This window comes from Poecilia reticulata, linkage group LG21 (genome assembly GCF_000633615.1).
Source record: "Poecilia reticulata strain Guanapo linkage group LG21, Guppy_female_1.0+MT, whole genome shotgun sequence".
Lineage (NCBI taxonomy): Eukaryota > Metazoa > Chordata > Actinopteri > Cyprinodontiformes > Poeciliidae > Poecilia > Poecilia reticulata.
The window spans coordinates 1,029,263-1,041,685 of record NC_024351.1 but is presented as its reverse complement, the minus strand read 5'-3'; the positions used below and the strand labels follow the sequence as shown (position 1 = coordinate 1,041,685).

Genomic DNA, 12,423 nt, shown 5'->3' with positions numbered 1-12,423 from the left:
TCTTTGCAGGCTCCAACAATGGAAGTCACATTCACAGAGACGCGTCGGGCTCCCAGGGGAGCTTTCCATATGCTCACACCTTCCCAACTCCTGATGAAAGCCGCTCCTCGGATCGTTAATCAGGACCAAAAATAACTGCCTTGATCAGCTGGCATCAAAGGCGGCGGGACTCCGACACGCGGACAGACTGACAGATGAAACGGAAACTGACACCAACCCAGATGTGTCAACAATGAAGGGGGGGAAACATGCAGACAGGTAGACATATGTGGGACGACTGGTGACAAGGTGGCGCGTTTAAAATTAGAAACATGAGGTGAAGGCAGAATAACAAAGAGTCTCCAGGTATGTGTGACGGAGCTGACCTGCTTTAATGAGCTGCTGCCAGAAATATCCAGTTTGTTCCCCACAAATTTATTTCTTTTAGCAGGTAATTTAAACAGCTATGAGCCAAACACTGTAAATGTGTTTTCATCCCCATTAACTCTTCAACCTAAAACCACATCAAGCGAACATAAAAACTACTTTTGCTAAATTTAGAAAGTTATTTTGAATTTTGTCGTTTCCATCAACCTTTTCTGATGTGAAACGTTAAAATGTCGATGGAAACAAAGTTACTAGCTGTTTATCCAATTGTCATCCAATTTTTGAGCAAACCTTTAAAATGTCACGAAAATAAAACATGAATTAGGGACCAACCAGGCTACGCTAAGCGAATTTATGTTGAATATTAAGGTTATGGATCACACGTCTCAGAAGAGACTCCTTTGGACATCAAAGTGTTTTAGCGCATTAACTCTTATTAGCCAAAAGCCATAAGACATAAAAATGTTTTACGCAAAATTGAGGAAGTTACACAATTTGACATTTAATAAGAAACGCAATTAAAATCACTTTTAAATAAGTTTGTTCACATGATTAGTTGTTAAAATCATCATCTTCCTTCTACTTCCTGTTGTCTTCTTTGTGATTTGCACCAGTAGTAACATCCGGTTGTTGATCACGTGACTCAGAAAAAGGTTTTTCCGTGCAGTTTTGTGAGATGGAGTCACAGCTGAAGACAACCTCACCCTAACGTCAAACATTTCATTAAAAAACAAACAGTTTCTGATGCTGAAACAAAACAGGAACATAAACGTCAGGAGGAACCAGAACCGGCCTCAGAGACGCAGGATGAGCTCCACTCACATCCAGGCCCAAAATCAGAATAAGCTGTAAAGGCAGCAGCGGCCCTCCAGGTCTGTATAATCTCACATTCCTCGCTCCACACATGGACCATTATGATTTATTACAACGAGCTTAGCGGGCAGTAATTACGCAGAGAAAGTGGCCAAGCATGTGATTTAACAACTGGAACTGATTCTGCAGAGTCACGCCATCGCTGTCGGAACCGCAGGCCGCGGCGCAGCTAACGGGCCGAACCGGGACTTTCTCCCTGGGAAGGAAAACTCTCCGCTCGCTCCGCGGCGGCGGGTTTACATGTCGGGATGGTTAGCAGCAGACAGCCTGTGTGTGTGTGTGTGTGTGTGTGTGTGTGTGTGTGTGTGTGTGTGTGTGTGTGTGTGTGTGTGTGTGTGTGTGTGTGTGTGAGATGCCATGTTGAGCTGCAGCCATTCTCCCAGCTGTAATTAACTCCAAAGATAAGGCAGTTCGCCTCTTCATCCTCCTCTTCATCCTCCTCTTCATCCTCCTCTTCATCCTCCTCTTCATCCTCCAGATTATTCTTTTACCTCCGTGGCTCTAATAAAGTTCAGAGCAGTGAAAAATGATTTGCAGCCTTTAAGATTCATTCAGTTTTTGTTTGCATGACTCACTGAAATGCTTCTTCTGCTAATTCGCTAATGTTTAGCTTAGCGCTTTGAACATTTAGCTCACTTAGCTTCATGTACATTCATTTTCCCAATAAATTCTAAAACACTAATTTACTTGACTGCAGCTGTTAGCACCCTAGTGCTAGTATGCTAATAGCTAAGTTGTAGCTTAGCATGCTAACTTTGAAAACTCTTTGCTTCCCCTAAATTAATATTTCTGAATAAGTTATAAGTGTTGTTTCTTGGCTGCAGTGATGTCACACTTCCACTAACCTGCAAATAGTGGAGCTAATTTTTCATTTAGCGTTTTTTTTGCTAACTTTGAAAATGTTTAGCGCTCTTAGCTTCTTCACATTTAAACTGAAGCTGTAGTTTACGTGGCTGCAGTGAAGTGGGCGTTCCTGCTGGGGAAGCTAATCAAATGTTTTGCTTTCTAAGTTTGAAAACTTTTAGCGTTCTTGTCTTCCACTAAATTAATATTTCTAAATATTGAAAAGTGCTTTTATTTGGCTCCAGTGACACTTTCACTGATCTGCAAACGGTGGAACAGAAGAAACGTTTGCGGTGAGCAGTCGGCCATCTTGGCGGCTGAGGTCAGAGGAGTCAGTGGATAAATGAAGCATCTGATTTAAGGCTAATTTTAAATGTGATGTTCAAAAGTCAGAGTTATCACCATCACTGTTCAGCTGCACTTTCTTTCAGGTGAGCTTCAGTTCTGATCATTTAGAGCTGAATTAGCTGAGAAACTGGCAGAGCTGCAACATCGGCGCGTTGTTGGCCTTCACCACGGCGACATCACAGCCGAGCCTCCGATTAGAGCCGAGGCTCTCAGAGACGAGCGTTTGCCAAGCTGAGGTGAGTCAGAAAGGCCAAGGCTGCAGAGAACAGAGGGAACTGGAGCTGCTGAGGTTCTGCTGCTTCTAGACGAGAGAAATCTGTTCAGTCTGAGGCGAACGCATCACGATATGCAACCAATCAATCAATCAATCAATTAATCAATCACATGATGAATTACAATTAACTCAATCATTTCCATTTGTATGATTTATTATTTTCTCTTTCTACCAAAAACTGGATGATAAAAATCTTCAGTCTCGTCTGAAGTTTTGTTTTCAGGCTGTAATTCATTTATTTGTTGTTTCGTTTATTTATTTGAATATTTAAAATGTCTTCCAGCTCCAGCGTTAAAGTTTATTGATCTCTGAGAACGTGTCTTACATTATTATGTTATTATTACATTAGTTGGAAATGATCTGAAGACACAACATTGTTGTTGATGGCGATAACATCTGGTCCAGTTTCTGGTCCAGTTTCTGGTCCAGTTTCTGGTCCAGTTTCTGGTCCAGTTTCTGGTCCAGTCTCTAGTCCAGTTTCTGNTCCAGTTTCTGGTCCAGTTTCTGATCCAGTTTCTGGTCCAGTCTCTAGTCCAGTTTCTGATCCAGTTTCTGATCCAGTTTCTGATCCAGTTTCTGATCCAGTCTCTAGTCCAGTTTCTGGTCCAGTTTCTGGTCCAGTTTCTGGTCCAGTTTCGGGTCACGGTGACCGGATTCTTCAACCTCAGAACCTTTTCACGTAAACTTCACCAAAACCTGGAGCAGAATCTGCCGGAGCTGCTGATGAAGCTGATTTATGCCGCAGTGAGTCTGTTCGCCATGACACCAGCAGCAGGTTCTGGAATATGACTCAATTAAACCAGCAGGTGTTTCTGTTTGTCTTCCTTAGCAACCGTTACCAAGGAGAGGAGAGGGAAAATCTGGCCTGAAAGCGGTTCGATCCCGCCAACGGCTCTGGGTCGGCTCGGTTCGTCCTCCGGATCCACACAGGGAGGACGGACAGGTTGGCAGAACACACACACACACACACACACACACACACACACCCTGCTAACGTGTGTGTGTGTCGTAGAGGCATCTGCTCTTTGGAATAAACAACTTTCCATTTTTAGCTACCAGGGATAAAAAAGAGCAAACCAGGCGGAACCGGCTCTTCGGTCCAAACGGACCTGAGGGACGGAAAAACGTCTCCGACAGAGGAGAAGAAAAGTCACATTAAATTTAAATATTAAACACAGAAACGAAACCCAACCTTTGACCTTTGACCTTTSATCGCCACCGACTCTCTTAAAGCAGATTTTATTCACTCAGATTTAAGACGTTTAGAGACTATTATGAATTAAATTTAAGACGTATATAATGTTCTCCTGCCTCAGGTTGGCGAAGACGAACGTCGTCCAGAAAACTGCCGATAAATTTCCACGTACTCATGACAGACGCGACAAACTAGCTGGCTAGTTAGCAAGGGTAGCTAGTTAGCATTAGCCTTGAATTACAGAACGCAACAAAGACGTCAGCAACTTTTACTTGACAGAAAAAACATAAAAACCTACGTAGAATATAAAAGAATAAATAAAAACGCACCTTTTTCCAGCTTCCTGCCGTTGCTGCCCCTAGTGGTCTGGAGTGGTTTTTGATCGCAACATTTTCCTCTTGCGTTTCTTTTTGTGTGTTTCGGAGTTTCGTCGTTTGCGAAGCGTTTTCGCCTTTGCTGGCCACCGTAGTTTAAAGAAACAATAAAGCAGGAGGCATCAGGAAGCTGAAATGACAAGATGGAGGATCCAGCAGAGATCAAGGAGGAGGAATGAAAAACATGCAGGAAAAGACGAGATGGATCGCTTTACCTGAGAAAAGGAAAACATACTTTACATGAACACTGAGGAAATAAGAGGCTGAGCATAAAAAACAGAGAAAAGACAAGAAAAAGGTCAAATAAGCCAAATAAAGTCCAGTTGAAGAGAGGAGGTCCGAATGACGTCAGAGGGACGATCACGACCTTCAGGAGGCGGTTTGTGTTTCTATAAATATCTGTAAAAATGAGACCAGAGAACAGACAGAAAATGAAGATTAAAATGTTTCATTTCCTCATAAAAGGATTTTAACTGCTAAAACCAGAGGCGCTACGGCGCCCCCTGCAGGGAGGCGCAGAAATTACTTTATATTAATACAAAACCTTTCATTTAATTTTCAACAAAATACATTTAAATATGAGAAAAACAACTATAAATCGAGAAGAAGAGAACCACAGCAGCGCCAATTACACACTGACACCTAGTGGCCGTCTGAGGTTCTACATCTGGGAATGTCTGGAAGAACCAGAAACTGTCCCGTTTCCTGGAAGGAGTTCAGGAAAACTTGGAGCCCGTGAAAAGAAAAAAGTCCGGTGAGTCATTTTGACGCAGAGATTTCTGAAAAATAAGCCATTAGTGAATGAAAGCAGGCGAAGCGCACCTTTAAGGCTGGAAACTGCAGAGCTTCAGCCAAACGCTTCCTGGCAGCAGCTGGCAACACGAACCTGCTGACTGCGCTTCTTCCCTCTGGACCGGAGGAAAACACACAAAAACAAAAGCAGGTGTAAATTGTGAATCAGCATATTTTGTACTGTGTGTAATTGGACCCAGATGTGGACGGGGATGAGTTGTTTACTGGAAAAGTCCCATCCTGCTGAGGTCTGAGCGGAGCCGCAGATCGGCCTCCTCACATGTTTTCACTGCCAGGATTCAAACCGGACTCTCAGCCTGGATTACAAAATAAAAGCTGTTCAGGAGCAGAAGGTTCCCTCAGGTTGACACAACATGATGTCTGTAGAGTTACAGTCAGAAACAAACGGCGAGAAATTAAAAATAATCACAAGAGAAAAACAATGGCTTCATCTGTCAAAGTCACATTTTAACCAAGTTACTCGTTTATTAATAAATGTCAGATTCAAACTAAATATTTAGTTAGAAACTAGAAATTTAGGTTACTAACTAAATATTTAGCTTCAAATTAAATATTTAGTTAACAAGATACCTTCATGTTACAGATAACTAAATATTTAGCTTGCTAGCTAACTGTTTAACTTCCAACTCCAAATCTAGCTGTGAGCTAGCTACGTCTCACCAAGCTAAACTAGCTAAGCTAAATGTTTAGCTGCTAACTATTTATCAAGTTTAATCTAATATTGAGCTAAATATTTAGCTTGGAACTAAATATTTAGTTAGCAAGCTAAATATTTAGCTCCAACTTAAATTAGCAAGCTAACTATTTAGGATGGGGCTAAATAGTTAGCTAATATAGCTAACTATTTAGCCAATATTGCTAAATATAGCAAAGTAAATGTAACCTAAAGACAGCAGCTCTGTTATATTTAGTTAAACATTCAGCTAGCTCAGATGTAAACATTTAGCATGGGGCTAGATAGTTAGCTTGCTAATTAAAGTTGGAGCTAAATATTTAGCCTGATGCTAAATATAGCAAAGTAAATGTAACCTAAAGACAGCAGCTCTGTTATATTTAGTTAAATATTCAGCTGGTTCAGATCTAAATATTGAGTTTGGATCTAAATAATCAGTTTTCTAACCACAGATCCAAACTCAGTCGGCCAGAAATGTTAGAGAAGTGGGAAGAAAATCTTCCTGATTTGTCCTGAAGGTCAAAGATGATCAGGAAGTTTCAGCAACGTGTCGGTTTCTAGGCTCTGTGGTTGAAACAGAAACATGTGAGACTCCAGAACCCTGCAGGCCCGGATGGAGGATTCAGGGAGGAGCTGCTTCATGGCGGCTGGTTGATCACAGGAAGCCTCAGTTAGCGGTTAGCATCAGCTGACAGTAGGTCATGTGACGCTCTGCAGTGATGGCGGCGTCCAGGTGGCCAAACTGTTCCTCACAGCTGATGGAGACGGAGCCAAAACCATGGAAACAGTCATGATGTCACCCTGAGGATCTAAACACAGAAAACGGCTCTTTAATAAAAACCTCTGCTGGTGTTTTAAAGTTAAAACAGTTAAAATTATTAGTTATTTATCCTGTTATGATCAGAAGAAGAGAGGCTCAGTTTCATTTTCATCTCGTTTTCATTCATTCATTCATTCATAAATGTGAGTTTATAACTAAACATTTAGCTCCAAACTAAAGAGCTAACTAAATATTTAGTGTCATACTTAGTTTGAAAGCAAATATTTAGTTAGTAAACTAATTAAATGTTTAACTGAATGAATGAACATTGTGAAAACATGACTTWTCTCTTGTAAAAGACTAAATAATCCAGATTAAACAGATTAAGGTGTAAAAGCTGCAGCCCGTCGTATTTCATCAGGTTTAGCTTCACACAGACGTTAAACTCTGGAGGCCAAACAAATCAATAAAACCAGAAACTGCAGAAAATGTGTTTGCTGTGTTTCTGTGACTCCCTCCGTCTGCTGTGATATTCCTGGATCTGCTCGGCGTCATCGGTTCACAGAGTCACGCTGCGATGCAACATGTTACCCGTCAGCACGCCTCCTGGCCTGGACCGGGCCTGGACCGGGCCGCGGGCCACGCTGCGGCACCATGTGGGTCGGCCAGGAGCCGAAGCTCACATTTTACCAAGCTTCACTGTCTGTCCGGCTGAAACGTTTCTCCTGTTTCAGGCCTGCAGCCTGAATCGTCACCTGCCTCCACAGAGCCGAGGAGTTTGGTCAGAAAGCCAAACACCTGCAGTCCAGGTGAGAAACATGAAACATACACAGATTAACAGCAATCATTGGGATTATTTGGCTTTATGAGGGAAAAATGGAGGAAAAAGTCACATTTATTCATTCATAAAGGTTACACTTTCAAACTAAACATTTGGCTGAAAAATGGTAGTGAGTTTAATAAATATTTAGTTTGAAGCAAAAAAAAATTAGCTTGCAAACTAAATATTTAACTCCAAATCAAATCTTTAGTCAACAAGCTAAAAGTTTAACTCCAAACTAAATATTTAGTCTGCAAACCGTTTATATTATCACTCAGAAGTCTTCCTGCTAGAGGAAAATAGTTTATTTTTTATCTGGATGCAGTTTTTCATGTTGATGTTTCATAAATACAGAATCTATAAATATGAGGCGGTGCTGTTCAGCCTGCCAGCCACCAGGGGGCGGTATTGCAGTAATACGTGTGTTCATGTGATGCAACGTTAACAATCAGTTCCTGATCTTGGGTCCAAAATGTTAATTTATGTATTTTAGACAATCACACTTTATTTAAAGACATTGATCTGACAGTTGGGGGGCTGCACAGTGGCACAGTTGGTAGAGCTGCTGCCTTGCAGCAAGAAGGTTCTGGGTTCGATTCCGGGTCTTTCTGCATGGAGTCTCCATGTTCTCCCTGTGCATGGTGGGTTTTCTCCAGGTACTCCGGTTTCCTCCCACAGTCCAGAAACATGACTGTCAGGTTAATTGGCCTCTCCAAATTGTCCCTAGGTGTGAGTGTGTGTGTGCATGGTTGTGTGTCTCTGTGTTGGCCTGCGACAGACTGGCGACCTGTCCAGGTGACCTGTCCAGGTGACCCCACCTCTCGCCCAGAACGTTAGCTGGAGAGGCACCAGCACCTCCTGACCCCACTGAGGGACAAGGGTGCAGGAAAATGGATGGATGGATCTGACAGTTGGTCATTTATCAGCTCGTTTTCCTGCTGATCCTCTGAATAACTGGTCAGTTAGTCACTAAACTAACCAGTTTAACTGTCAGTAAAACGTTTTCTGCTGACTAAACAAGAACCAGGAACATGTGACTCAGGGAGGAGAGAAACACGGAAACGTTGGGAAGTTTTTCTTCAGTCGTTCTACTTTTCCCCCGCAGAAGGTCAGCTCCACCTTTTCTCTTATATTTTATATTTGTTCTCTTTTATTCTTATTTCTAACTGAATTTTTTCACTTATTCCTGTATAAACTGTTGTTTCTTTACTGTTAATGTTTGGTTCAGAAATTATTCACAAGAACATAAAAAAAAAAAAAACGTTTAAATGAACTAAACAGATTTGAATTAATGCTCTAATGGAAATCCTTTTATTTTACATCTCTGAAAGTAAACCTATCAGATGATGTCAATATTAACACCTAACGTTTTAATCTAACAAATGAAAGAAACCAACAAAATCCCAGAGAAAACCAGGAGGACCAGAACCAGGTGGAACATGGAGCTGAAACTCTGATTAGTGGATTATCAATCAGCTGCAGGAGCCAGAAGGAAATGACCAAAACATAAATCTACGAAGGAAAATCCCTCAAAGTCTTTGGAGAACATTTAAAAACGGAAGTGAAACAGAAAGAGCAGATAGAAGTTAGACGAATCATGAAACCACAACGAGTTCAAAATAAGGAAGGGAGGGACCAAAACAACCAGAGGTCAGAGGTCAGAGGTCAGATGTTCTGAAATGTTAAGTTCTCCGTGTCAGAACTTTCCTTGCTAATGAAATTAAATGTTTAGTCGTTTCTAAAGCAAATCTTTGGTCCTTTAATTCATTCAGACTGAATTCAGCCTGGACTGAAGGCGGCGAGCGATGAAATGCATCCATGTTGGTGAGAAGAGGCAACTTTCTGCAGCTCCGTCTGGGAACCATGACAACCAGAGCAAAGTTCAAACTATCCGACGGACCCTCCTCTCCAGGACCCCTGAATAGACCTTACCAGGGAGGCTTAAGAGTGTGACCCCCCTGTAATTGGAGCACACCCTCCGGTCCCCCTTTTTGAACAGGGGGACCACCACCCCAGTTTGCCAATCCAGGGGAACTGCCCCCGATGTCCATGCGATGTTGCAGAGTCGCGTTAGCCAACGCAACCCTGCAACATCCAGAGCCTTAAGGAACTCCGGGCGGATCTCATCCACGCCTGGAGCCCTGCCACCGAGGAGCTTTTTGACCACCTCGGCGACCTCGTCCCCAGAGATTGTAGAGCCCAACCAAGAGTCCCCAGGCTCAGCTTCCTCAACAGAAGGTATGTTGGTGGGATTGAGGAGGTCTTCGAAGTATTCAGCCCACCGGCCCACAACGTCCCGAGTTGAGGTCAGCAGCGCACCATCCCCACTATAAACAGTGTTGGTGCTGCACTGCTTCCCCCTCCTGAGACGCCGGATGGTGGACCAGAATCGCCTCGAAGCCGTACGGAAGTCTGTCTCCATGGCCTCTCCAAACTCCTCCCACGCCCGAGTTTTTGCCTCAGCGACAACCCGAGCCGCATGCCGTTTTGCCCGCCGGTACCCATCAGCTGCTTCTGGAGTCCCACAGGCCAAAAAGGCCCGGTAGGACTCCTTCTTCAGCTTGACAGCATCCCTCACCGAAGGTGTCCACCAACGGGTTCGAGGGTTGCCGCCGCGACAGGCACCAACAACCTTGCGGCCGCAGCTCCGATAGGCCGCCTCGGCAATGGAGGTACGGAACATGGTCCACTCAGACTCAATGTCCCCCACCTCCCCCGGTACGTGTTTGAAGTTCTGCCGGAGATGAGAGTTRAAGCTCCGTCTCACAGGGGACTCCGCCAGACGTTCCCAGCAGACCCTCACTACACGTTTGGGCCTGCCAGGTCTGACCGGCTTCCTCCCCCACCACCGGAGCCAACTCACCACCAGGTAGTGGTCAGTGGACAGCTCCGCGCCTCTCTTCACACCTTCTGCTCCACGTTCACCAGGCCTCTGTTCCCTGGGTTTGGGTTGGGACCCGGCTCATGGGTCCAGTTTCTTCCTGCAGACATGCTGCCAGTTCTCAGCATTTTTAAACTCTGACCATGTACGAACCAGCAGGAGGAGGATTTACTACATGTTTTAGTTTGTGAAGCTCTGTGATCCTCATGTCTGTGAAAGATGCTACAGAAATACAATTTTACTTTACAGAGCATCTTTCCAAACAAATCACAGAAGAAAACTAAAGACACAAACATCAGCACATCCACAAGCTTTGATGTAGAAAAAATGTTGTTTAAAGCTCAGAGTTCAACATTTTCAAATTAAACATAAAAGAGGAACAGAGTCCGGTTCTGCACTTTGAAATGTAAAAAGCTTTTTATAAACTTCCCTAAAACATGTTGTCATGTTTCTGTTTTATTTAAGATCCAACTGCAGATTAAAGAAACAAAACAAAAAGTTTTTCTGCTTAAACATGTTAAATCATGTTAAACATTTTGTTTTTTCTTAATTCTATGTAAAGTTTTACTGAATCACAATGAAAAATAAATATTGAACTGGAACTGTTTTATATTACATCTTTACCCCAAGTTATATTTGTTTATAAACAATGTAATGTAATATCAGCTCACTGCAAAACCTTTATTTTGAAAAGTATAAGAAAGATTTATTTTGAAAGACCAACATCATTTTATAGATTCCTGGTTTAGATCCATCAAGTCGCAATTCTCATGCTCTTATTTTGAAGTTTCTTTATACAGTAGATCTATTTCTTTTCCTCTTATTCTACTTTCCCCCCCCAATAACTTTATTTAAAACAAGATACACAATATTTAGTATTGCAACATCGTTATAGAATATAAATCATAATGTCAAAATTAAATTGGTGCTGAAACGTCTTTAGAGGGCAGATAAGATTAACATACAGATCAAAGTGTTTTTGGTTAACGTTAGCTTAGCATTAGCTTCCACTAAACACCATGTTGCTACAGCACCTTAGCATTAGCAGAACTAATGTTTGTGATTAGTGCTGTAGTGTTAGCGTAGCTCACTTTGTAGTTAGCGCTGGTATAGAAATCAGGTTCCTTCAGGATTAGCTCCTTTAGCTCAGAACCAACACTGTAAAAAGTCACTTTGAACAGATTAAGTTGTTTTTCAGGTTCTTTCAGTTGACGTTGCCCATCAAGGGTACCGACTTTCTGGACCCACCTGGGACAGAAATGAGCAGCAGGAGACGTTATGAAGCTCATGTGTTCCTCCAGAGGCAACAACAGAAACTGTTTCCAGTCTCAGTAGGAGCCGCTGAGGCTCCTCTGGCTCCAGGCCGCCTCTCAGTACCCAAAGGTCTGTTTGATGGCCTGGAGGTAAAAGCGCCTCCAGCCCTCCCTGGTGGTCTCCTCCTCTCCAGCAGGAACTCCTCGGGCCTCCAGCTCCAGCTCCGTCTCGTCTCCTCGGTCTGCCAGCTCCAGCCTGATGGTGGCGCTGTGCTCTGATGGAGCAACCAGAGGGCTCAGGCGTTCTGCATGCAGCAGCAGCATCACTTCATGGCATAAAGACTCACCGCTGGGCCAAGTCCTGAAGCGCCACCTCATCTCAATCCTCCGGTCTGGTACCTTCAGAGAGAAACCGTCTGGTTACGGAACATGGATCGATTTTATGTCCGACGGGACCGAGACCTCACCAGCTGTGTGAACTCTCCGCTGACGCTGCCGTCAAGAAGAAGGAACTTTCCTCCTCGCCGGGCGTCAACAGTCGCTGCTGAGCGCGTAAACACCTGGACAAACTGGACAGAGCAGAGGAGCCGCGTCAGACGGAGCCGTCAGAACCCGTTCTGCAGAACTCGATGGCATTCTGAGGGACAGATCGAAGACATGCAGGAAGTCGGCCAGTAGTGGGCGCTCTTCTGCTGATCATTTATTTTTAGAGTGCTTTAGCGTTTTGGCTAACTTTGAAAACGTCTAGTGATCTCAGAATCTGGCCGTGTTAGTGTTGGCGTAGTACTTTAGCGTTAGCTTTCGCTGTACTTTAGCGTTAGCTTTCGCTGTTGTTTAGCGTTAGCTTTCGCTGTACTTTAGCGTTAGCTTTCGCTGTTCTTTAGCGTTAGCGTTCGCTGTACTTTAGCGTTAGCTTTCACTGTTCTTTAGCGTTAGCTTTCGCTGTTCTT

The 12,423-nt window shown here is 43.4% G+C and overlaps 1 protein-coding gene and 1 long non-coding RNA gene across 2 annotated transcripts in view; one reads left to right on the top strand and one right to left on the bottom strand.

Moving 5' to 3' along the window:
• Positions 1-3,379: 3,379 nt before the first annotated feature.
• Positions 3,380-7,328, top strand: LOC108165762 (uncharacterized). The gene is made up of 3 exons (XR_001776086.1): positions 3,380-3,647; positions 3,757-5,027; positions 7,254-7,328. It is a non-coding gene; the product is annotated as an uncharacterized LOC108165762 (long non-coding RNA).
• A 3,554-nt stretch (positions 7,329-10,882) lies between these two features.
• LOC103457110 (activator of HSP90 ATPase activity 1) overlaps positions 10,883-12,423 on the bottom strand; it is a 3,623-nt gene continuing 2,082 nt past the window's right edge. Inside the window, exons 7-9 of the mRNA XM_008397058.2 lie at positions 11,941-12,042; positions 11,821-11,872; positions 10,883-11,748 (exon numbers count right to left, since the gene is read on the bottom strand). Coding sequence (XP_008395280.1) covers positions 11,591-11,748; positions 11,821-11,872; positions 11,941-12,042 — 312 coding nt within the window. The 3' untranslated portion in view covers positions 10,883-11,590. The remainder of the gene's footprint in view (positions 11,749-11,820; positions 11,873-11,940; positions 12,043-12,423) is intronic.